The 25,699-nt window shown below is 32.5% G+C and overlaps 3 protein-coding genes across 5 annotated transcripts in view; 2 read left to right on the forward strand and 1 right to left on the reverse strand.

Moving 5' to 3' along the window:
- Positions 1-17,259, forward strand: part of LOC123720315 (phospholipid-transporting ATPase IF) — a 29,815-nt gene extending 12,556 nt beyond the window's left edge. The window contains exons 6-18 of one of the 3 annotated variants that reach the window (XM_045676872.1): positions 1,016-1,321; positions 1,909-2,156; positions 5,981-6,400; positions 7,962-8,133; positions 9,174-9,364; positions 9,757-10,038; positions 10,818-10,954; positions 12,297-12,432; positions 13,427-13,572; positions 14,008-14,175; positions 14,953-15,108; positions 15,669-15,887; positions 15,920-17,259. In XM_045676872.1, coding sequence (XP_045532828.1) covers positions 1,016-1,321; positions 1,909-2,156; positions 5,981-6,400; positions 7,962-8,133; positions 9,174-9,364; positions 9,757-10,038; positions 10,818-10,954; positions 12,297-12,432; positions 13,427-13,572; positions 14,008-14,175; positions 14,953-15,108; positions 15,669-15,861 — 2,555 coding nt within the window. In that variant the 3' untranslated portion in view covers positions 15,862-15,887; positions 15,920-17,259. The other 2 variants (XM_045676873.1, XM_045676871.1) reach the window with 2 other exon arrangements.
- A 300-nt stretch (positions 17,260-17,559) lies between these two features.
- Positions 17,560-21,891, forward strand: LOC123720318 (spermidine synthase). Its single transcript, XM_045676875.1, has 4 exons — positions 17,560-17,767; positions 17,988-18,199; positions 18,377-18,502; positions 19,247-21,891. The coding sequence occupies exons 2-4, from the start codon at positions 17,996-17,998 to the stop codon at positions 19,781-19,783; spliced, it is 867 nt and encodes a 288-aa protein (XP_045532831.1). The 5' UTR covers positions 17,560-17,767; positions 17,988-17,995; the 3' UTR covers positions 19,784-21,891.
- On the reverse strand, positions 20,080-25,211 carry LOC123720317 (kelch-like protein 22). Its single transcript, XM_045676874.1, has 7 exons — positions 24,334-25,211; positions 23,896-24,036; positions 23,459-23,590; positions 22,952-23,076; positions 21,782-21,891; positions 20,832-21,012; positions 20,080-20,245 (listed from the first exon to the last, which is right to left on the reverse strand). Exons 1-7 carry the CDS (start codon positions 24,424-24,426, stop codon positions 20,095-20,097), a joined length of 933 nt encoding a protein of 310 aa, XP_045532830.1. The 5' UTR covers positions 24,427-25,211; the 3' UTR covers positions 20,080-20,094.
- Between the last annotated feature and the right edge of the window lie 488 nt (positions 25,212-25,699).

The following is a 25,699-nucleotide window of genomic DNA, read 5'->3' on the forward strand; positions in this document are numbered from 1 at the left end:
TCCACTCACCGGCCCGGCTCCGGCACCGAAAGCGTCGCCGTTCTGGTTCTTCGTTTTCCTATGAAAATATTATACCGAATTTGAAATATGAAAATGCACCCCAAAAATACATCAAGTATTTTGGCATAATCGAAGAACCAATTCATATACTATATACACATACAGTTTTGCCATTTTCATACATTATTGCTGAATAGATATAGAGACATATATTTTGAAACATTATTGTTTCCGGTGTTGAGACAGCGGGAGGAAAAACGGTCATTCGCACGCTAAAGCCACTAGGACATCAGTGTTTCTTTGTATCAGAAATAAAACAAAAGTTAGCAATGGGTATTATTATAAAGAGCGAAATCCAATGGCACTTTAGTCAATACGCAATATATTATTTTTATTCGAATGAATTTACAGCAAAAACTTCATTTAATAGATAAATTCTTGATGTGTTATCTAAATCGGTTTCAAAAATGCTTATATATTTTGAGCGTCACGAGCAAACGACTGCTCACAAATAATAATAATAAAGCCACTTTAATTCCATACTCTTAAAAATTACGTATCAAATCGGACAGTTTTGTTATTATTCTCTTTGTCTACTTTAGTTAGGACTTTTGAGGAAAGGATAATAACGCACGCAATTATTTAATTTTACAAGTCCACATTGATAATACTAATTAACGGCTATCATTATCTTAATCTTAAATTCACATAGCTTTGCAGGAAACTTAAGTTTCATTTTTATTTTTGAGTACAATCAGCGGGAGGTGCTTTGGTCCATTTTCAAAATCTCATCACAATCTTGTCTTGTGTATTTCAAACTTCATAAATAATAAATTGTTAAACAACTCTTGAAACTTTATCTGAGTTTGATTCACGTCCTAGATTGTTACGCAAAAACAAGTCTTTTGTTTTTATTTCCTACACTTATACGGACCGAGGAATTCCTCCATTTGCTGTGTAAGTAGTCGAAGAAGTTTCGCGTAATCTAGCTTATTTAGTAAATTATAATTTTCAGGTGAAGAAACAAAACTGGCTCTTAACTCTAAGTATTCAGGGAACAAATTCTCATCAAGCGAATCTGCAGTCAACGGATTCCTTGTGCTACTCATCTACGTTCTAATTTTCGAAGTGATTGGTTCTTTTGTCGCCAAAATACTCATAGAAATGTGGAATCCAAAAAGACTTGAATATTTCGGCTTCGAAGACGTCTTTCCATTAACAGCGTCTAGTGTTCTACAGGATCTCTTCTCTTTTCTTCTCCTGTACTACTACATTATACCCATCTCTTTGTACGTGACGATAGAGCTGTATAAATTTATTGGTAAGTGATGGGACTGATTGTAAAATGCTATCAGACAGATTACAATATTAATCCATTTTTATTGTGTAAAAAACATTGTACGTAAAATATATACGCATTTTCAAAAATGCATAGTCATGGATCATCTATATCAATTTGGTTTATTAAGCATTAAGTATTGCGAAAAGATTTTTTTATAATAATGATACTATTCAAAAACACACAATTATGGAGTATTTTCAACATTCTTAACATACATAGTAATAATAATTAGAAATGGATAGAAAGAAAACTAAAATGAATTTATAACGTTTGGTCCATGTGGTAGTTTATATATGGCATTTCCACGCTGTGATATTTATTCGTTAAGCGAGAAAAGCACTAGCTAACAGGTCAAGCCAACTTAAATCTTTAATTAAAAACTTAGATGCAAATATTAGTTACAATTATTGCAAAATTAGTTTGTCGATTATAATGCTGAAATAGTATATAAATAATTTGAGAAATTACAATCTCAATTCATCCCATACGTCGTTCATGATATAATTCACAAATTATTATTAAAATTGTTACGTGTACCTAACACGACGCTAAATTACATTTATCAGGTGCCCTCTTCATCGGTTGGGATGAAGAACTCCGATGCGAAGAGACTGGCAGACCAGCGATCGCCAATACCTCTGACCTCAACGAAGAGTTGGGTCAAGTAGAGGTACTCTTCTCGGACAAGACTGGCACTCTCACAAAGAACCTTATGGCTTTCAAAGCATGTTCAATAAAAGGACAGATTTATGAAGAGAGGGAAGGAAAATTGTTTGATACTGGAAAGTTTGATGAAGCCGTTGATACACTTCAGGTCAGTCATATAAATAAGATTTTTATTATAATTAGTAGACTAAAGAACAAGAGGATATCGACGATATTTATTTCGTGATCCTATAGCTAACATAAATTATATACCACAAAACCAATTATAATAGGTTGGGGAAAAAGTATCTTCGCATTTTTTAAGAAAGTTCATAACATTTTTTAAATAGTTTATTTACATTTAACTCCAGTTTGTAGGAACCATTTTGTTCGATAACTTTTTGCCATCTTGTAGGTAGGGACATGATCCTATTGCTATAGAAATTTTGCGGCTTCTGATCAAAATACCGCGACAATCGGTTTTGGTTCTCGTGATATAAACCTAAAGAATTCTGAAGGTCAGGACTATACCGCGGATGCATTAACACCTCCTAGCCAAGCTCTTAATTTTGCTGAGTGGCTAAAGATGTGTGAGGTCTAGCGTTATGAGGATGAAAGCCCACACTCCTTCTGTTGATTAATTCCGGCCGCGAGATTGAGAGAAACTCAACTTCTTCCTTTAATCTCATCAGTTGTTCGCAGTAGAGTTCAGAATCGATGCTGGTAACAACTCATAATGAATAATGGCCTTCCTATCCTACCACACACACAGCATCACCTGGTTGCGAGTTAAATCGTGTTTCACCACAGTCTGTGAAGCCTGATCGGCTTTTAAGCACGACCTTTTTCGCACATGATCCACTTTTCATCGACAGTTATCAGCTTCTTCAAAAATTGTTCGGTTTCATTACGTCGTAATAAAGAATCACAAACGAGTACACGGTTCATTAGGTTTCTTTAAGTGAGCTCCTGAGATACCCAAATATCGAAATCTTTGTGTATCCAGTTTTTTCAAATGCGCCAAAACTGTTTTGTGGTCAATTCCCAGTTCTTCAGCTACGTCGTAACTACTGATATGTGGTTCCACTTTTTCGAAAATGGCATCAATTTTATCCGTAATAGGGCGAGCAGAGCGGCGTGCATCTTTGACATCAAACTTTCTGGATTGAAAACGCTTAAACCAAATTTGTGCTACTCTCACAGATACTGCACTAGGTCCTTTTTGCCTTTTTTGTAGTAAAATTTTGAAATGTATCGAATTTCTAGATTACCTTAACTCATCTAGACAGTACAGAATTATCTTCTTTTAAATTTAAACTTTTAATCATACTAAAACATATACAAATAGTATAGCCAAAGAGATTTTATTACCAGGCCATACATACTATAATGCGAAAAGACTTTTTCCCCAACCTAATACTAAAAATATAGCCAAAGATAGAATTCATAATATATACAAAAAGGTTCATACGTTTACGAAAGGAAAAGATCAATAAAAATAATTAAATACGTAATACCTAATTCGGCTGTGATGTGTGATGGTGTGTGCGTAAGGGTGTGTATGTGGGATGTGCTCATGATGTAGGTGACTTAGCGTTATGGATATTATTAATACTCCTTAAGCATATTCCGCGATAGCTGAAACAAGTCAAATTGAGGTCGTTGTATGTCCGGACTGCGCGATACAAAACTGAGTATTTTAACATAGTTGGTAAGAAAGGTAAAACAAACCATGATTACGACTCTGGTAGGCAGAAGCATGAAACAGCATTTTTCTAGAAGTGAGATGCATAATTTTATTTGAGATGATGTCATGTATCATCCATCATTTTATGTGTGATAATGATCATCGTATATCGTATTGTTTTTGTCGACTGTCTAAGTCTGTCTAAGTATCAATTTAAAAATGTTCACACGCGTTTTTGTCTCTGTTTATTAAATATCTTATTGTTTTCTTTTCTTTGTGTACTATGCGACTTGGTAACTACCCCAAGCAACTATTTTCAAGAACACTTCTTACACATGATAAATATAATAACATTTGGGACTATTACTGTTACACACTATTACTGTATGACTATTACGGTTAAGGAAACACAAAAAAGTCTAGGATATCCTGGGTTACCCCAGGACTCTGTTTGTTTCACGTTAGCACAAAAGATTTAAAACAAGTAGTCCACTTTAAAAAAAACATACTGGATTGTTTTTATATATGGATTCAATGAACACCTACATAATAATGCAATATAATTTACTGATATAATATTGTAATTTTTTCTTTTATATTAAGTTACAAACATAAGTCATAAAACATCAGTTTTATACCATTGATTTGTCATAACATTTTATCGTTTGACGAAAACTTAGTCATGTCAGTCATGACTCGCTGTTATGTACATAAAGGATTTCTCAAAATAAAATACATACTATAAACATTTGTTCAATTGGGTGTGGCTATGAATGTTTCAAGTATCTAATTCACGGAATAAATTATAAAACAAATAAAACAAAAAGTTTTTATATCTCCATGCCAAAATTTCATTTATAATAAACAAAATTGGAAAAGTCTACAGTTTTCTTTTATTGTGTTCTAACAAAGTATAAAAAATACTTTATCCGTATCAATAATCCGTATCATCGCCATATCTTATTTCAATTGAATAAACTATTTTAAAACCGAAGGTTATCATCTTAAATTATGTTACAATAAAACGGATTTCATTTCTAAATGTATCACGTCGAAAAAGGAAACCAAAGTATAATATAGACAAGAAATTCATTCAATCTAACTTCAGCTGCCGAAAATCGTAAACAAGACATTGTTCAATGACTAGTAGCTAGGGAGCTAGCGAGCAAAATATCTATCACTTGCTCACGCGGCAGACTTTTTTAATAGCGATTGAATTGACACCCCCATTTAAATGTAAAAGAAAACAGGTATACTATATCATTTGCTCGTGTCTGCCTTTAGGCTGATGTTAGAAAACTTGTCAAAATGAAAAAAATCTAAACGACAGACATCGAGGACTCTGCCAGACTTTTAAGTTATACATTTTTTAAATATTTAAACAAATATATGAAATGTACGTTTGGCAAACGTACAGTGTTCGTTTATAAACTGCGAAATACCTAAGAATATTGTCTGCCACCCATCGTACCGCTGCGTTTTCTATTATGCGCATTAAAAGTGACAGAAATGAGACATTTCTGCTCTTTGACTGTTGTTTATATTACTTACTTATAAAAAAATATAAATAAGGTAGACACCCAGGCCACTGATTTTTCAAAAGCTTTTTTACTTTTCCATATTTTATTTCGGATCGCAATTCATATTATGTTCGCAGGCCAATAAAAATTTCAAAACAACAAAAAATAGACGCATTAATTAGCCATATAACTTTTCCTTAGATTCGCGGACTTCATAGAACTGTAATTGAAGTCACTAAGTAAAATGTCTGGCATTTTTTTACAGTACACCTATGAGAAATTGATTTAGTAGAACTTTCTTTACATTTAAACATCTACGTCTTGTGATAATGCTTAGACCTGGATTTCCGCCTTATTCATTTTCCGTTATCTAAATTGTATTGACCATTAACCCCAGAGGCAAACAGGAGCAAAAGATTTAGTATCGATTTTTTATAGATTAAAACGTACGACCTTAATTAACTAAGAAAATTTTGTCGTATTTGTGCGAACGTTAATTGCTTTCAAAACGAAATATGAGATCATGTAAATGTGTGTGTATGAAAATGTATGAAAATTGGTCTCGGGTAGATATTGGCGTTATACTTGTGTGTGCTGTTTTCCTCTCTGGTAGGCCTTAGTTTAACTATTACTGACGGCATGTAAAGTTCTATACTTGGACAGCCCTTAAATATGTTTTTTTGTATTGTACATTAAACCTCTGAAGTGGCAGGCTTTGTTATACGTGATAATTGTATATCAATTGCATGCTTAATATTGTAAATTTAAGTAATTCTTCTATTTCAGACAGACCTCCAATTTTTCTTCACAATACTCGCATTGTGTCACTCGGTTCAACTCTCGAACGAAGACATGAAAAAATTAAGCGCACGTCTCTCGGGAACTGGAAATATGCAGTTAATGAACTTCTTCCGACGGAAAAAGATTACGAAAGCGAATGGAAATAGTAGTGTTATTGATAGCGTTACATGGAACGCCATTTTGAATGAGAACGGCAGTAAAATGGACTACCAGGGAAGCAGCCCCGACGAAAAGGCCTTAGTAGAGGCAGCTGATAGGTTTCAAGTGACCTTTTTGGGGGATGAAGGGAACAATCTGGTATTAAAGGTCGGAACTAATACGGAGATGTATGAACGACTTCAGTTGATTGAATTTACGTCTGAAAGGAAGCGTATGTCCGTCATAGTAAAGGATAAAGATGGGAAGGTATGGACTTTTTGTTTAAAGCTAATTTTCCAGCAAAAAATTGGCTTTTCTGTCACCACGCAATTATATACCATAATTTATATTAAACTCGACGTCCTGGTTGACTTTGTATCACCTACTTATATTGTGTCAATACTTAAACCAGAACAAATAGATAGGACCTCATACTACAGATATAAAATACATTTCTGGAAGCATTTATGAGTACATGACAACCAAGTAACAATTGTTTATTTTAAAAAAAAGCCATCAAATATTTCCCAACAGTAATTCATAACAGTTTTAATATGAAAATTCAAGTGTCGTTTTTTTTCTTTCTTATGTCCCCATGATTCATCTTAATATCGATTTTGATAGCTCTTTTACATATTAAACTCTTACCTTTTACAGTTAAAACAGTTTTGGTTAACAACTTTTTTAAATTTATATAGTAGGTAAATATTAAGAATCGAAATATTTTTTACCATTTCTAAAGCTTCTATCATTTTTCTTTAATATTTTACGTAGATATGCGAATGAAGTCACATTGGAAAGCGTTATTATAGCTAGTTATTACTTTGAGGCGTTTGGATCTTACAAAATAAATTGAAAGAACATTTAGTAATTTTTTCGTTGTCATGAAATAGTAAAGTAACTTTATCTAAACGGTGAAATTTTATCCCGGCGATATTGTCTGAAGTGCTTGTATTTGATTGATTGAGAAGACGATTAGATTAGATGTAACGATTAACATATCTGATCTCGCTGTTATTTACTACCGTGCCTGAAATTTCTAGTATTTGTTATATATTTTATAATCGCCAAAAATAAGCTCGTCAGGTGTACTATATTACTTTACGGAAATTTAAATAAATACAAAATCTAAGTAATTCATTAATAGAAGAAACGTTTATTTATTTATTTTAATACAACAACACAGACATATTATGACCAATACAAGATATGAAAATATATATACACACAAGTAATAATTATAGCAGTGCCTTTGAATTGTTTCACAGATAAGATTTCTTTCGTTTTATAAAAGTATCAGTAACAACTAAAATAAAAACAAAGATAATAATAGGTATAAAAATACATATTTGATATGAAAACGATATTGATTTGGTAGGATAAGACTCATTTATATTCTTAATGCAAAATGATAGTGTTGTATGATAATTTAAGCATAATTGTTTTTCAAAACCCTTAGAAAATTACAATAATATTCGCAGTCACTCGTCGTTGCATTGTTAGACTTTATTGATCAGGATAAAAACAAAATATTGTAAGAAAACAATTTTTTAACCGGATTAAACTATTTGTATTATAAACTTTACATAATTATATATATATAATAAGTTTATAATAATACAAATATCTTTAATCCGGTTAAAAAAATTGTTTTCTTTCAATGTGTAAAAGCTATGTTAACCAAAGACAAAATATTTGTGTTTATCATGGCAGGCGAATCAGTTAACGTAACAAAAAAAACAATCGGCCCTAAATCAGTACGTCCTCGTGATAAATAAGTAGTTTTACGTTCAAAAGAAGTAACGATACAAATTATATAATATTTCAGATATGGCTATTTTGTAAAGGTGCAGAATCTTCAGTGTTTCCTATATGCAAGGATTCGGCACTAATAGAGGAAACGGAAAAAGATATCACTGCCTTTGCCACTAAAGGTCTTAGGACCCTTGCTGTTGCTTACAGGGAAATACCCACGGAGGAGTATGACAGAGTCGCTGAATGTAAGTTAATACATTTCCGTAAGTTTATAATAATTATACATATTATATGTAAATAGCTTGATGACCTTTTTTATGCCATCATACATGACTTCCACAAAGAAAACGTTAAATTTAATAAGTTTTAAAAACAATATAATGAAAAATATGCCATATATGTAGTCACGAAAATCACAGTGAGTGTATCAATACTTTTTTCTTTCTTGTTGGTAGATGCAAACAAATTGTTTAAAGCCATATATTTCTTTCGCTAAATAACTTATTTACGATAATTCTGAATACTCTTTAAATATGTAGTCGTGGGTGGTACAATAATACATTAATAATAATACTTGAAATCTACGGCTGCACAGATATAAATAGTTTTTTGTTTTATTTAACATTCTAATCAACAAGTTGCCAAATCGCTTAAGGATAATTATTTGTTAGTATTCAACAAATTAATGATAAAACTAATAATTATTACTGATAATATTTGAATACATATTGATAAATAAAGTGTAGATTATGGGCTTTTTTGGCAACGGCTGATTTGAAACACTTATTTAAAAATAATCTATGCTTAAAATTATCCATATAGATATTATATGTATAAAATATAAAATAGGGTACGAAAGACCAGAAATTATAATATATATTTGATATTCCATTCAAAAAATTGTGTCACATCTGAGTTTTATCATCGAAGTCCGTCGTTCGACAACTTAGCGTTATTTGGATTAAAATGGCAGTTTTTGCCGCGTACCAGTACTATAAGGAACCAGCTACGTACTGAAATATTTCCAAACAAATTCGACTTTAGATCTATCAAAGAAAGGAGCATACCAATTTTTAAATGGCAGGAAACCCACTCGCGAGCCCTTTGGCATTTAGTGTCCATGTTGATGTTGAGTGACCCAACATCAGACCCGCCTGCGCGATTGCTTCTATAAAAAAATCATACCACTGTTGTTAAATTATTTAATATTTTTTATCAAATCCTCTTGATCGAATGCGGTGGTTTTAACTGATTTCCTGTAAATGTTTTTTTCTGCGTATTCTAGCTATAAAACTTCTTGACGGCTCAAGCGCAGAAGCCCTTCAGCGTGTGAACCAACAGTATGTAGTACTAGAACAACAATTGACACTGCTTGGTGCAACAGCTGTGGAAGATTGTCTTCAAGATGATGTTGTAGATACACTCGCGTCTCTGCGAAGAGCTGGAATCAAAATCTGGGTGCTTACTGGAGATAAGGTATATCTTATATTTAAATACATACACAGGAAATAATATCGCATATTTGAATTATCATAATAACAGCAATATTTTAACCTTAAGTTTTCAATTTCTTTTCGTATGAAATATATGATACTAACAATCTATCAAAACAAAAAAAAAGTTAGAAACATTGTCAAAATTAACAAGATATCAAATTAATTTCTTATATCAATATCATATATCCTTATTATACAAATCTGCACGTTACATCACGTGGACTAATGCGAATACCAATCATGGATCATTATTCTTTTGAGACTGATTTATACCTGCATTATCGTACTTTATTAACGATTTTTCTTAGAAATATTTCACACACAAAAGATGTTCCAGCCAACCCATTGCAAATGCTTGTAATCCTGATACAGGTAGAAACAGCAATAAACGTCTCCCAATCGTGCGGCCATATATCCGAGAACGATCGTCGAATGTTTCTTATAAGTGTCGAAGACGAGTTCGCACTACAGCAGGCTCTAGAGCTTTGTAGACAGACGGTGGAAGAACCGGGCTATCAGGAGATGACTTTGGTGGTTGATGGAGTCAGCATGGCGAATGTTCTGGATACGGTGTATGCGAGGGACTTCGTTGATATATCGCTCAAGTGCACCGCAGTGCTGTGCTGTAGATTGTCGCCGATACAGAAAGCTAAGGTAGATCAGCCGTCATATTTTTTAGCTTACGTAAATTGCCCTAATGTGCCAACAGTTGTTTCCTTGTTATTGGTTTATTGTTGTTGTGACAACTTTGTAGCTGCGGTTGTATGTCATAAGTAAGTGCAAACAGAATAGGGATTTAGTCGTTTTAAATAGCTTTAAGATAAGAGCGTACCAATGTATAAAAGGCCAGTGATGTATAAAACTTGCCAGTGTTCTGGCGGTGTAAATAACCATGAGCGTCTATATCACTTAACATCAGGTGAGTTCCTGGTAAAAATAAATATATAAAAACAAATAATATTTAAAGAAAACATTTTTTGCGATGTACTATTATAAACTTATAATTATTTTACATATTTTAAATTTGAATTATCCGATGTTTCGCGTGCTTTACAGCGTGCGTGGTCACGGTGACTGAAGACAAAAGGTGTTGAATGTCAAAAAGTATCAGCTGTAGATACATAGCTTCAATCCAGTAAAAAAGTGTTTTCTTTTAATGTGTAATAGCTATGTTAACAAAAGACAATACTTGGAACAAATAATATGTTGAAAATGTATATGAAATAGTACCTTAGTTTAATTTGGGAGGTGCTGTAACCCTCTAATATATATTTATATGGCGTCGTGTGTATAACAAGTATTGTTTTGTTGGACATCTAACAAATCTCCATTAGTTATTAATTTTGATAAGGAATTTAGAAGTTCAATTTTCGTTTCATGCTAGTTTTTTTCTTATAAATTCAGAGTAATACTGAAGCCATAAAACATTTCAGATTGTTAAGTTAGTAAAGAACAGTTCGGAGCATCCGATTACAGCGGCCATAGGAGATGGCGCCAACGACATCTCCATGATACAAGAGGCTCACGTAGGCTTCGGGATATTTGGGAAGGAGGGACATCAAGCTGCCAGGTAAGCTGCAAGCTGTAACAGTAAAAAAAAGCTGGCGCTGCAACCATTAAAACAAAAAAAGGATTCCTCGATCGTCTGATCGATCAATAATCTTCATCATTTTCATATTTAAATTTCTTGTCCCCTTTAATCTTTTCTAAAGAGTTTATTTAAGCCGCGGCTAAATAGGCCTCGGGGCTTAGAAAATGTCGACACGAACTGTCATTTCATACAATAGTTTTCGACTTTCTACATACACATACTACATACTATTAACGCATCTTGTCTAAGTCCCCTGGACAGGCGTGCCCTGCGATAGGCATGTTATTTAACAGCAGGACTGTGGCCAGTTTTGTTATAAAATATTAACATTGAATTAGCAATGCGATATTAATATGTATTATAGGTAACTATGTACACTTATGAACGCCATAAAAAATAACAGTTCTCCAATCCAGCCGCCATTCGTTTTAAACGGAAAATTTGTTATTTAAAAGATGGTTTGCTCTGCAACTATTACACCATGTCACAAATTACATTATAGATTATAGTAAAGTGCAACATCTTTATTTCTTTTCTTGGCTGCCAAGATCATCGCTTATTTTGTATTAGAGATAGTTTTATAACCTGCTGATCCTAACCTTTATCCGATGTAATTTTCGTTCGATGTAAAATTATTTTTCTTTACTATTCCGTTCCTTTTGGCAATACGCTCTGCGTGAAGCAATATTAAAAAAAAAAACATCGCTGTCAGTATATAAAAATTATAAGGAGAATTATTTGAAGTAATGCAGGCTAAGTTTTTTTTAATAAATCAATGTATACTAGTATTTAGAAAATACAGTTCTAGACTTAAATAAATGTGACACCAACTTAGGAACAAATGATATGATAAGTTAAGTTACCTGTACTATTAATATAATATTTTTTTAAGATGCCTAGCAATCAGAATCATTTGATAATTTAAACTTTGCCATTGTAATTTATAAGGCAAGGAATAAAAATAAATACATTTTAGTTGGATTTTTATTAGATGTTGCCTAGATATAGTAAAATTATTAAATGTATGCACAAAGAAACTACAGAAAATAAACAATGTTAGTCTGACATTTCAAAATGGCGACGGTAGTACAAAATATCAGCCGCCGGCCAAGAAAAGCATGTGGCACTGTAATATACAATTAAATGTCGGAATGTCATATAATATACGATTCTCCGTAATATGCCCGTAATATTTATGCCAATAAAAAAGTTCGATTAATATTCTTTAAATTTATTTAAAAAACTTCACTTTTCCAATGCTTCACAGCAATAACTGTCAGGGTGAGATATATTTTAATGCCAATATTTTTTTTATATTCAGATCGGCTGACTTCGCCTTCACAAAGTTTTCCATGGTGAAAAAAATGCTTCTGGTACTAGGACATTGGTACTACCAACGACTGGCAACACTTGTCCTTTACTTCTTCTATAAAAACTTAGTATTAGGACATATTATGGTAAGCATCTTTATATTATATTAATTATGTACAATTAAGTTTATATAATACAGCCCTTTTTAAATTTACATAATTTTATGTAAATTAAAGAAAAGGGCTATAAATATAAGATCAAAATAATATAAGATCGATAAAAGGAAAAAATAATTTCGCTTACGATACATATTAGCATTACTATTTTTATTTGGTCCCATATATCAAACTTTTTGTTACGATTTTGTTATAGGTTATTTTATTTGTTATTGCTATTCGTGCCCATAATTAAGGCAACCTCCTAAATTGTTTTTTTCTAATATATTGTAACTGACCATAGACCGCTCTAAAGCAAATACGATTATGGCATTATTGAATAATTCCTTATTTGAAATTGGAAGCCATTTCTATTTTTTTCGTTGTCATATTATCCTATGTCTATAACATACATATAGTGTAATTGACAGAATTATGCTTATTGTTGAGCAGTATTGACCTAGTGGCATCAGCGTGCGACGCTCATCACTGAGGTCGTAGATTCGAGCCCCGGCTGTGCACCAATGGATTTTCTTTCTATGTGCAATTCCATTTAACATTCGCTCGAACGGTGAAGGAAAACATCTTGAGGAAACCGACTTGCCTTAGACCCAAAAAAGCGACAGCGTGCATCAGGCATAGAAGGTTGATCACCTACTTGCCTATTTCAATTCACAAATGATCAGAAACAGATACAGAAATCTGAGGCCCAGACCTAAAAAGGTTGTAGCGCCATTGATTTTTATTTTTTTAATGCTTATTGTTACACTCCATAACAACAAGCATAATTCATTATTAATTTTTGTTCAGAATAAATTATGTTATAGTCGTATTCTAATTGGAAAAAGGCTATAAGTTATTGCTTCATAACAAACGAACACGACAAAATCACATCTAATGAACGTTTATTATTCTATCATAAGGCCATGTTTTTTTACGTTTGAACAATTCAACCAATAATAATATGATTTTTATTTATTTGCAGTTATTTTTCCAAATAAACAGCGCGTTTTCGACACAGTCAATATATGACAGTATGTATTTGACATTCTACAATCTATTCTTCACGTCAGTGCCTTGCCTTGTTCTATCTGTGACTGAGCAACGCTGGCCAGCCGATTCATTACTCAGGTATGTATTACTAACTCAAGTAGGAAGTCACTTAATTTGATTCCTGGTATAACAACAATAATTACGACGTTTCGGAAGTTAATTATTTGTTATGCGTTGTATTTTAACAAATACAACATGTATTAATTTATATTATCGATTCCTTGGGATTGAAATTAATGCAAAATATTTTTTACGAAAATTGAGCATTTTTAGTTCTGTTTGTCCTGGCAAACACAATATTTCTTAACATGGGCAATTAATACAACCGTTAACAGTAAAATTTGTATTTTATTTGACAGCTGTCAAGTTTTCTAAATACCTTTTTAATAGACTTCAAGATACATACATTATTTTACATAACTTGGGCTTCCTTTAAAAGCATCAAACAAGAAAAAAATTACGACTTAAGTTTAAAAAAAACTTTGTTTATTTATTCTTATATAACCTCTTCAGAAACCCAATGCTTTACCGAAATATTCGAAAAAACAAGCTCCTCTCATGGCGATACTTCGTACTTTGGCTGTCAGGAGCGTTATATCATTCAGCGGTCTTATATGGGTTTAGTGCTTTAATCTTCACTTCGGCTGTCTTTACATCTGATGGGAAACCTATGGATTTGTGGTATGTATTACAATGGTTATAAAAAGGTCTGGGCCTCAAATTTATCTATTTCGTGTTTTACGCTGACTTTGGGTTTCACCGTACGAGCGTGTATTAAATGCGCACATAGCCAGAAACTCTAAATGTCGAATTGTATCGATATTTTTTTTACTACCTACGTACATACGCGTTTTGTTTGTGAACTAGAAAATTTTATTGCCTTATTTCCACACGTCGTCAATTTAGTTTTAAGACACTACACCTTTGGCTGCATTCAGCAAGGTCCAAAGTCCAAGTATCAGTCAAGGTTTGTTTGTTTGCGGCTGTACGCTTACACGTCCGTACAGGGTCTGTGTAGTCTAACTAAAATTACGCTTCGTGCGTCTCTATGGGCGTAGGGAGTACCGACGCGCTCGACCGGAGCCTTCGTGGGCCTAACAAACACCATATTTGATTTTTAAATGACAGCTGACCGGACAACAGACGTCCGTATAAAAAAATAATCCGTGGCGCTACAATCTCTGGTATTGACCTCAGATTGTATCTTCAATTACTTTATAGACTAGTAGGTTGGTTTGTCTCTGACATTACAATGATTTTTGAGTTTGAGACATACCGGATTCCTAACAATGTTTGCCTACACTATACGAGGGAGTGTTGTATTCGCAGAAAATACACATCGGTTTAGACAGATTCCAACGAACTATCTCAGGGATGAGGGTCACCAGCCACAGCTAGTCCAACTCTTTCCACTATAAGCGTTAATTACTATGTCCAAATAATAAATCATAATTCCAGGTCATTCGGCGCAATACTATTCCACCAAATGCTGGTAATAGTGACATTGAAGCTGTGCCTTCACGCGCGATACCACACCCTGGCCTTCGCACTTACCGCTCTACTATCAGTATTGACTTATGTAGCGTTTAATACTATATATTCGCTGTTTTATTTGTAAGTATTATTATTTATCTAAATCTTTTTTCTGTATATTTTTTTATATAACCAGAGGTAAACGCAAAGGAGGCTTAAGTGATGGTAAGTGATACGCTCACATGCCAGATGGCACGCAAGTGTGTTGCCGGCATTTAAGAATTGGTAGGTTCTTAAAGAACCCTAAGTCGAATTGGTTCGGAAACTCTTCAGTGGGCACCTGGTTCCATATAGTGCTGGTGCACAACACGCTTAGTTGTGGAACGACGAGAATTAGATATACTTATAAACGGACCTTTTTATTGACGTTCAGTGAAATAACAAAACTTCTACTACTTTTTAGTGTCCATAATTAGTTATTTTTTATATATTTTGTTTTTTTTTTAATAAAAAAATAAGGTAGTTAATCACTTTTTACAAATTGTAGCTTGATTTCTTACTATTTTATTATGCTATAAAATTTTGAAGAGTACGGATCAAGCTTGTGTATTATGGTCCTTCTGTCACCACACAAATACACATGTGACGTCATTCACTTACATTTATACTTTCCTTTTTTTTACAAAAATCTTTATCTTTAGCCAAGTGGATGGCGACATCCTAGGAACGTACACCCGTTTGCTCACCTCTCTGCCCTTTTGGCTGCTCAACCTGGTCACAATTGTTGCTGCTCTTGCGCCGGACTTCTGTCTACGCATTCTGATTGAAATAAGAGCGCGAAGAAACATACAAACAAACACGGAAACACAGCAGGTTTATTCCACCCAACTTTGAAAGGTCCCGTGATCCCATACGGATCTTAAGCCATATGCCTCATAAGCCATATGCCTCATAAGCCATATGCCTCATTCGTTTATGATTTAGAAGGAGCGAGACAAGCGTTTTGTGACAATCATCGCAGTGCAAAACAACCATTACAACTTTGTTTAATATCTGTATAAAAAGTTTGAAAAATTTTCAATAAGATCAATTTGATAATGTTATGCCAAATGATTAGAATATATTTAGAGAAGACTCGCTAAAGTGGAAATTTGTTGGGAAATGATAGCGTGACCGCTTAATGCAAAAAAGCCATATTTAGTCGTAATTCATAAGGTCTCAATTACTAAACCAGCGCCCGTACTATGTAACTTCCAATAGGGTATGCATTTTGATGTAGTTCTCTCAATATTCTTTTAATTCAATGACCCGGGGCCAGTTTAAAAACCATCAAGTACACTAGCAGCTTGCAAATTCGCCCCTTGTGACTTTTTGAAATATCTGCTAGTTGACTCTTCGAATGAATCCCTAAATCTATCTTGGTCCCAGATTGTATCAGTTTCTTTGATAATTTATATTTCATAGACAAGTCGGTCATGTTGTCGATTTTTGGATTTAGACCGGTTTCCTTACGATGTTCCGTTCGAGTGTGTATCAAACACATAAACACAATATTGGAATCGCGTAGAAAATCTCAATATTGCATTCCCTTTGGGACTTTACAACGTATCGGTGCTGTCCTGTAAAATCATATACGTATTGTGTGAAAAGTATCAATTTAATGAAGCAGTGTATAATTTTTTTTAATTAAAAATTCTACAGTAAAAACTGTTAAATCACTAGAAAATATAATATCTACTCACAGCTTGAAATAATTATAAAAAGCTACTTAATTTTATAAATAAAAATGACAAATAGTTGTTAAATTACCGAGTCATTGAAATATTGTTAAACTAGCTAATTGTGATAAAAGGAGTTTATAAGTAACAATGGACCAATTAACATAGATATAGTAACATTCTAGTCATAAAATAGTTAATTGTATATATGATACAATATATAAAGAATACCAAGATATAAGTCTATCATCCATGACCCAATGCGTCATATAAAAGGGATTATGTTAGGAGTCCGAGAATCATCGATTTTGCAGTTAAATTATTGGAAAATCAATGTATCTATATGAACTCAAAAAACGGTCTGTAGGGACTAAGCTAAAAATACTAATCACAATCATATGAACGTAATAAATTGTTCTAGTTTTAGAATATTATTGTAACCTCTCTATTTTATTAATAATTGAAAGTATTATTCAAAACAACATGTTAAAAGTCTTTGGTACAAAGTATGTTTAAATAAATTAGAATATTATTAAGTACGTAGTAGGTTTGAATATAAATAAGATTGCATATTGACAATACAGGTATTATTGTTGTGCTTAATTTAAGAAATAATAAAGTTATTTTTCAAAACCTTGATTTTCATTTAATATACTCACAATTTAAATAATAACTTAATTTAATTTTCCTATTACAGTCCCTTACATAAAGAGCCAGATGCCATACTCTTTTTGTAGAAATCTAATTACATGAAATATTTATAATCGTCATTTCTGCCTCATAAACACTCTTTTCTATATTTAAAACGTGACATCGACGTATGTCAATCTACTCTTGACAGGCACAATAAGCAGAGACGTGCACGGTGCAGTTCAGACTTCAGTAATCAGTTGTCAAGCTGCGCTTGCGCATATAAATCGTTTGTTACATTCCGTAACATAATCCGGTAAAACTTGTTTTTAATTCAAAACTAATCAGTCGAGAAATCTCGTGAACACTGCGTCGAGTGATAATAATACTATAATAAATTAAGATAAATACCGAAATCACTCTTAATTAATTATAGGAGAAGCAGTAAACAGGTATGGCAATTATTATTTAAACAAGTTTATCAGTTTGTTTTTTTTTTTATTAATCACAATGATTTACTAATGTTATTTAAAGAAAGAGTCAAATTTGTAAAATTAACTAATAATATGCAGTTATAAATAAAGACAACAATAATCAAATAATTATTATAAATATTGTGAACGTGGTCGGAAGGTGTTTTTCTTTCTGAACAAATTTATTTTCCCTTTATAGAGACAAAAATGGATTCATTTAAAAAGAATTGGTTTACTGAAGTATGTGAGATGTGGCCTGGTGGAACATTTTCATTTGAAGTTAAAGAAGTATTGCATAAAGAGAAGTCAAAGTATCAAGACATCTTAGTCCTAGACACCACCAGCCTTGGTAGGGTCCTTGTTCTAGATGGTATTATACAGTGCACCCAGAAAGATGAGTTTTCATATCAGGTATGTAGTCTGGTTCAAGTATATTATTTTAGTAGTACCAGTAGGTACATAAATGATGATAAAAATGGTCTCCTTGCTATAAAACCATATCTTAAAATAAATAAAGATATGAAATGCACTGTAAATCACAAATTATGATAAAGGTATTATTTTCTTCATTATCATACATGATTTCAGGAAATGATTTCTTTCTTGCCCCTGTGCTGCCATAAAAATCCCGAAAAAGTGCTCATTGTAGGAGGTGGAGATGGGGGAGTTGCTAGAGAAGTTGCAAAACATCCATTAGTAAAGGAAATCGTTCAGGTACATTATTATAATCTTACATTAAAATAGATTTAAATCTAGTTTAGAGGTATAACATAAAATGGTTTAGCTAAATTCATTAAAATTCTATTCCATACGCAAGTGAAACTACGGACAAAATAGATGTAAAAAAGTATTCATTATAATTAAAATATATCAAGCGACATTCCTATCGTAGTTTTACCCCACGTATTAATATCAAGAGTCAAGGTTATTCATTTCAGTAATGAGTATATAATATATGTAGTACATATTATATAGTAGTAATCGCTAATAGAAAGAGTTTTGATAGACCTCGACGAAAGTAAAATCTATATAGATATTTACAATGCGAGCACGTTACCAATTACAATTTGGTTTTAAGGACCCTAAGTTGTATTGGTTCAATTTGGGAATTGAAAATGGAAATTTGGGATGTGCAGCAACAGGTGCAGAAAAGCTTGTACAATGTTGATTTTATTTTAAAAAACATTGACCAGTAGAAATAGAAATTAGGCTACATGTAATTGAAACTCCACATAGACAAATTCACGTACGCTTTAAAAATATAAAAATATAGATAAAAAAATGGGTTATAATAGGCATTGACAGTTTACGGATGTTAGTTTTACAATGACTTATCTTATCAAAGGTCGGGGTTAAACATGGACATAAGTTCATGCCCATTACTTAATTTAAAAAAAGAAGATAAATGTATAAATTATTCCCAACTTAACGGGAAAGTGTAAAAAAATATTGTTGCAGGTGGAAATTGACGATAAAGTTATCGAGGTATCTAAAAAGTATCTTCCATTTATGGCAGTCGGTTTTGAAAGTAAAAAACTCAAACTTCACGTAGGAGATGGCTTCGAGTTCATGAAGAACCATAGTCAGGAATTTGACGTCATCATAACAGATAGCAGCGACCCCGTCGGTCCAGCTGTTAGTTTGTTTCAAGAAAATTATTTTGCACTCATGAAAAGCGCATTAAAGCCTAATGGAATCGTTTGTTCGCAAGCTGGTACATTTTGGTACAGCATGGATTTAGTATCAAGTACACTAAAGATCTGCAAAAATCAATTTCCGAAAGCCGCGTACGCTACAACGTCTGTACCGACTTATCCTTCAGGGCAAATTGGTTTTGTCATTGGGTCTCTTGATAGTGATGTTCAGTTTGACAAGCCGACTTTGACGTTTTCCCGCCAAGATGAGCTTTCTATGAATTTGAGGTACTATAGCACTGACGTTCATAAAGCAGCATTTGCGCTTCCAACTTTCGTCAAAAATGAATTAGAAAAGTAGTTTGATTCAAAAATATTGTACTTAGTTGTGCATTTATTTTATAAAATTTGAGAATAATTACGGTTAAAAATATAAGCTTGTTGTTGAGTTTTACTTCAATTTTATGACATTCCGATGCATTCCTGCTATTTTTAGATATTTCATAAATGATTTCTCATTTAAAATATGTTACGTATATTGATTGTTGTATGAAATATATTAAATTTTTTATTTTTTATAACAAATGTTTTTATTCATGTTTTAAATAAATGAATGTATATTTAGCGAATCCTGTTTAAGGGTATATAAATAAAAGCGTCTTTAAATATATTTTATTCATGATCCATATAATTTTCACTACAATCTTTGGTACTTTTAGGTGGTGTATTTTCTTCTGCTTCATGAATAGTCGTAAATACTTTTCCATTGCAAAACCTTTTTTTAATCTTATTTTCATGTGTTCTGTGGTTATGGGCCGATATTCTGAAATCATGTGTTATACGGACATTCAGTAAAATATTTAACTAATGGTTTTTATACATAGGAAATATCGTTATTAAGCCATTAAAAACGTGAATATATTCTAAATGACGGGGATAACTATGCAATTTGTGACTGACAGTAAAACATCGGTAGAAACAGTGTTAGGCTCAACTCTGGCCCAGAGTTGAGGCGACGATTCATCATTTTTTCATCCAAAGCAAATTCATCTTTATTTTTAAGGTAGAAATTTGTCTTATGTAAATATATAAGCGCGCGAGTAAAACCGCGAATGACGCAGGCGCATTTAAGTAAATTCAGGCCACAACGAACTATACGTGTAAAAGTAATGGATATTATATATTATAGCTTATAATTGTATATTATCGAGCGAGCATTATTCACGAATGAATAAAAGTCAGAACTGGTTCCAGTATTTTAATCAAATCGCGTTAACGCGTTAAAATTGAAAAACAAATGCGCATCGCACCGCTTGAATTGAGACTTACTGCATTTGCAAATAATAATCGGTAATAGAAGTATGTCTGGACTAATAAATGTAAAAAGAAACACAATTTTATATATTTACCTCTGAATGACCAGGTCCCCTTCGGTAAAAATAAGTGCCGGACATTTATTTTTATTTAAATAATCAACACAACGCCACTGTCGTGAATTATCCTTGTTCGTGTGTTTTAGATAATACATAAATTTGTTCAATATCATCTGAAGGGATCCGCGGTTAGACAACGTATAGTGCGTAGAGATATCTGAAATATATCAATTTCTTTAACGAATACACAATTTGATTATCTGAAATGTTGCCATTGCTAAGACATAAGCAGCTGATAGAGATAGTGACCCTGACATTTTTATATGCAGTTTAGATGTAATATTCACGTTCGATGCCGCAACGTTAGGATAGCGCATTACAAACCAAATTGGAATTCTAAATTAACTAATTAAAAGATAGTATACAAATCAAATATAATTTTTTTGCAACGATCAACAAATGCTTATAGCGATTTAATTTCATGGAAGTTTTAGCGGACAATAAAATTTGTTATCACAAACAATTCATATTATATTACAATGACACTTCGAAAATGCTACATAGGCACGCCGATAAAATCTTCAGGTATTTTAGATATATATTGAGAACGTAAATGTTTCGGTTGTTTGGTCTACAGCGTCTCTAGTCCAGCCACAGACACGACACACACGATCAGTTTGATTAAATTAAAAAAATGCGCCATATTTTGAATTTGTGTTTTGTTTAATCAACTTCGAGATTAGATTTTACCGTTATTGGGACTATAATATATTTATATTATCTTTCAAAAGGTTTGACTCTTCAAATCAAAAATTTTACCTAACACCCCAATCAATCAATAATCTCAGCTATATGTAGGTCCTATTTGATCAAGCTACTGCCGGTGGAGTTATTTCATAGTAATATGTCAGTAATTTGACGTTCATAAGTGGACAATTAGTGATATGAACCAATTTTTGAATTGAGAATACAATAAGATGTCATACCAAAATCAGGATCTTCAGTATCAAGAATTATTTCTCCATCTTCCTCAATTGTCTCAACTTCTAAACTTTCTATAGATTCTGTCATTGATTCCTTTATATTTTCTTTTATACTACAACAAATTCAAATTCAATTCAACAAAATTTTATTTAAATTCTGTAATTCCTCGTCAAATATTAGTCTGACACTTTGACCTGGTATTCTTTGAACGGAGAAAGCAATGCATCAACTGCATAAAGAATAGTTCTTAATATAAATTAAATTTGTTTCAAATCAGTTTGCTGCTAATCAAACCAAGGTCTCTCAGCTATATATATCATACATTGCCCTCTCTTGGTAAACAAGGTGAGGTCTTGGTAATTAATATACATATGTATGCAAAAAGGTTGTATACTAATAAACAATTTGGAAATAATGTTCACATGAAAGTTTCTTACAGATTTTAGATGAAAAAAGTGTGTTACTCTTAGATTCATAGGGGTCCTTCTGTGAGGGAAATTGTTTGGTAGCTGAGCCGGTCTATAATAGTTGCACATTCAGATGGCTGCATAAGGTTGTTTATTACAGTATATAAATGAGTTGTACAAGGACGATGATGATATTAAACATGTAAAAGATAGAAAATTAGCAATAAATCAGTAGTTCTATTATTTCTTTAAAGGGGTCTCTAAACTTTTTATCCCGAGAATACAAAAAAGTTTTAAAGCTGGCTGAAAAATTTATATCTCGGCAATATTTCTGAACTGTATATGGCTTTTGTTTTTACACATTGTTTGGTCTACATACATGGCTTGGCTACTACTTATAACCAAAATAATTAGAAACAAACACAAACGAACATAGCGCTACTCAAACTTCGCGTAAGATGAAAAAGGGACGCACTTAGGCCGTAAAGCGAGGCGGCAATAATATGGCTGTGAAACATTGCTGTATTTTCGATTGCAAAGCGATCATTCCGGCGATACGGCTGGGTCACTAAACATGCAATGGACATAATATTTGGCTATGTATCCCGGCCATACTAAAAATATTGCCGAGTATTGCATAGTCTAACCGTAAATGATGGCTGACGCTACCAGCCACACTCTTGCAGCTATACATTTTCGTCAAAAAATGGCCTGTCTAGGAGCCCCTTTAGACACTGTTGAAATCAAGTCAGTCTTTTAACTCACAGTTCTAGATCCAATACTTCTCTTTCTTTTTTTGTTGCAGCTTCTGTGTAACACTTACTTATCCTTACTTGGTCCACATTTGTATCTTTTTCGGGAACAATAATAATGTTTTTATCTTTCATATCCTGCAATTGTGTTCTTTAGAGTTACAGATATCCATTAAATAAAACATGGAAGTCTTTAGCTGACCACAACTACTGTAATACATTTAAAGTGTTACTGCAATAACTTGTGTTTAGTTTTGTTATAAAAGTTATAATAAAAAAAGGGGTAATCGCATAAATCAAATGGAGTATTTGGTAACTAATTATAAAAGACAAAAAATTACATATCTATTGATGTAACTTCATACTATTTAGTATAAATTATTAGGCATCTATACTGGCAGTTGCTCACCACTTTGCTCAACATTAATTAATAATCTTAGAAGATTAAAAAAATTAAAGCAATGTTGTTTCACATGAAAAGTCAGTAACAAGAAATAGTTTTATATGTTAGAATACTTACAACATCTTTCAATCCTTTAATATGTAGAGACCTAGCAGCTATCAAAAATTCATCCATAAATTCTGATGGTATGTCTACTTCTCCTACATATATGTACTCTAAAATATATGTTAAGGTATTATAGCTTAGATTCTGAAATAAATTATGTAAACATTGAAGAAGAATGTTGGATCATATAAGGCACAATGTAAAGAACAATTTAAAGCTAACTTATCAAAAGCTAGTGGCTGGTTTTCAAACTATCTTGAATATAGATAGGTTCATTATTAGGTACATGTTTTATTTTTTAAATATATATAAAGGAAGAGTTAAAAAATCTTAGCTTTGTATCTGAAATCTTGAAAGTAGACATAATATACAATTTAATGAATGAAGTAAGTGTAAGCAGTGTTGACCTAGTGACAAAAGCATGCATAATAATACAAAGGAAGACTTACATTTAAAAATATAACAGGATGGTTACACTTAATAGAGCAAATTAGATCTTTAATGTAAGGACTCGCCATTGCCATGATTACTCTATGTACTTTAACATAATGTCCATCAGCGGCTAATGTCATATCTACTAATTCTTCATTCTAAAAACATGTTATTAGATGAATAAATTCAAATGTAAAACTTTTTATAGGTTATTTATAATAGAAGCTTATTTAAAAAAATATTCAAGATTGCAACTAGATGTAAAATATATAAGAACATATGTGTTTTGAGTATTATATATTATTTAAGACTGTTAAAATTAATAATGAATTATATAATTGGAATAAATAGCATGTATTCTGCTATGCAATATTTATTTAGCAGAAGGTAAACACTATCTATGAGGTAGTTTCAATAACTTGTGCCAAGTATTAGAATATTGGAAATAAGATTACCTGCTGTAGAGAACATAATCCATTAGAAACTGCTTGCAAATGGTCACTCCATGATAGTGAATATTTGACATGGGTGTTTTCGCTAATATCCATTATAAATTTGCACTTATTAAATAATACCCTACTACAGTAATATCCTTATATATTAAAGTAGTCAATAAACGTATTTATTTATATCTAGCAATAACATTAGAACCCAGATTGTGTATTAGAACATGAATGGCACTGATAATTGACATCGAGGCAACCCACAGAGAACCTTTGAGACATATAGCTCCATTACGGTACTAAAAAATAATGTAAATTGTTAACTGAAAACATACCGATACAGCTTTTAAATAGGATTATTAATGGTTTAAGCCCGACAAATATGTTGAATAAGCTGAATAATATATGTTTTTTTCCTAAGGACTATATCTTTATCTTTCTAACTTACGCGCCAATACTTTAATGTGATCTCTTCTCTCTATCTGTGATATACTTAAAAATACTCGATGAATACTAACTAGCCACGTGTCATAGAAACACACTTAAAATATACATATTATGTTCTATATTATTTTATCTATAAGAATTTATGTATGTGGCAACATTTTTGTAGTACGCTAACGTCCTTTACGTTACTTTTTACTACTGGTACAAGTAGTGGCACGAAACTCTAGCGCTGACCGTTATTGCGCAGAAGTAAAAAATAAGGTATCTGAGGGGGGCTAGCGGAATGAAGAGCGGGCGCGCGTAGTGTCGATTGGCTCTCCAGTCGCATTCCTTCCCCCGCACCCATACGACGCCCCGCGCACATCCCGTGTACAGTCGCGCCATTAATATTATTGTTACTGTTGTTACGTTTTGTTGTTTTTTGTTACGTTTGAATTTGTTAGTGTTTTGTTGTTTGTTTTTAAGTTTGTTTGTGACTTTAAAGTGAATATGCCTAGAACAAATACTGTTTTGAAAAGACAAGCCAGGAAAATGGTTTATGACGTGAATCGTTTTTTAAAAAGGGAATCTAACGAATTAATTGATTCTTTGAAACAAATCCAAATATAGAAGAGCAATATGCAAAGAGTGATCATGTCGTGGATTTGATAACAGAACAATTCATTATTCATGTCGATGGAGATAGTTCCGAGGATAGCAATGAAGATGACGCTAGTGCCGACGAACGAAGCAGTCCTGACCCCGGGCCCTCAGTAAGCAAAAGGCCTTGTCGCGAGACCAAACCAGAAGGCGTGATACCGTTCTCTGATTCAGATTAATAAAATATTACAAATTAAAAGATAACGTTTTTATTTTTCTACATCCCATAAACTTGTTAAAATATCTTAGGTCTTTTTTGGAAATACGTTCTATGTACAGACACTTTTTTACT

This window comes from Pieris brassicae, chromosome 2 (assembly GCF_905147105.1).
Source record: "Pieris brassicae chromosome 2, ilPieBrab1.1, whole genome shotgun sequence".
NCBI lineage: Eukaryota > Metazoa > Arthropoda > Insecta > Lepidoptera > Pieridae > Pieris > Pieris brassicae.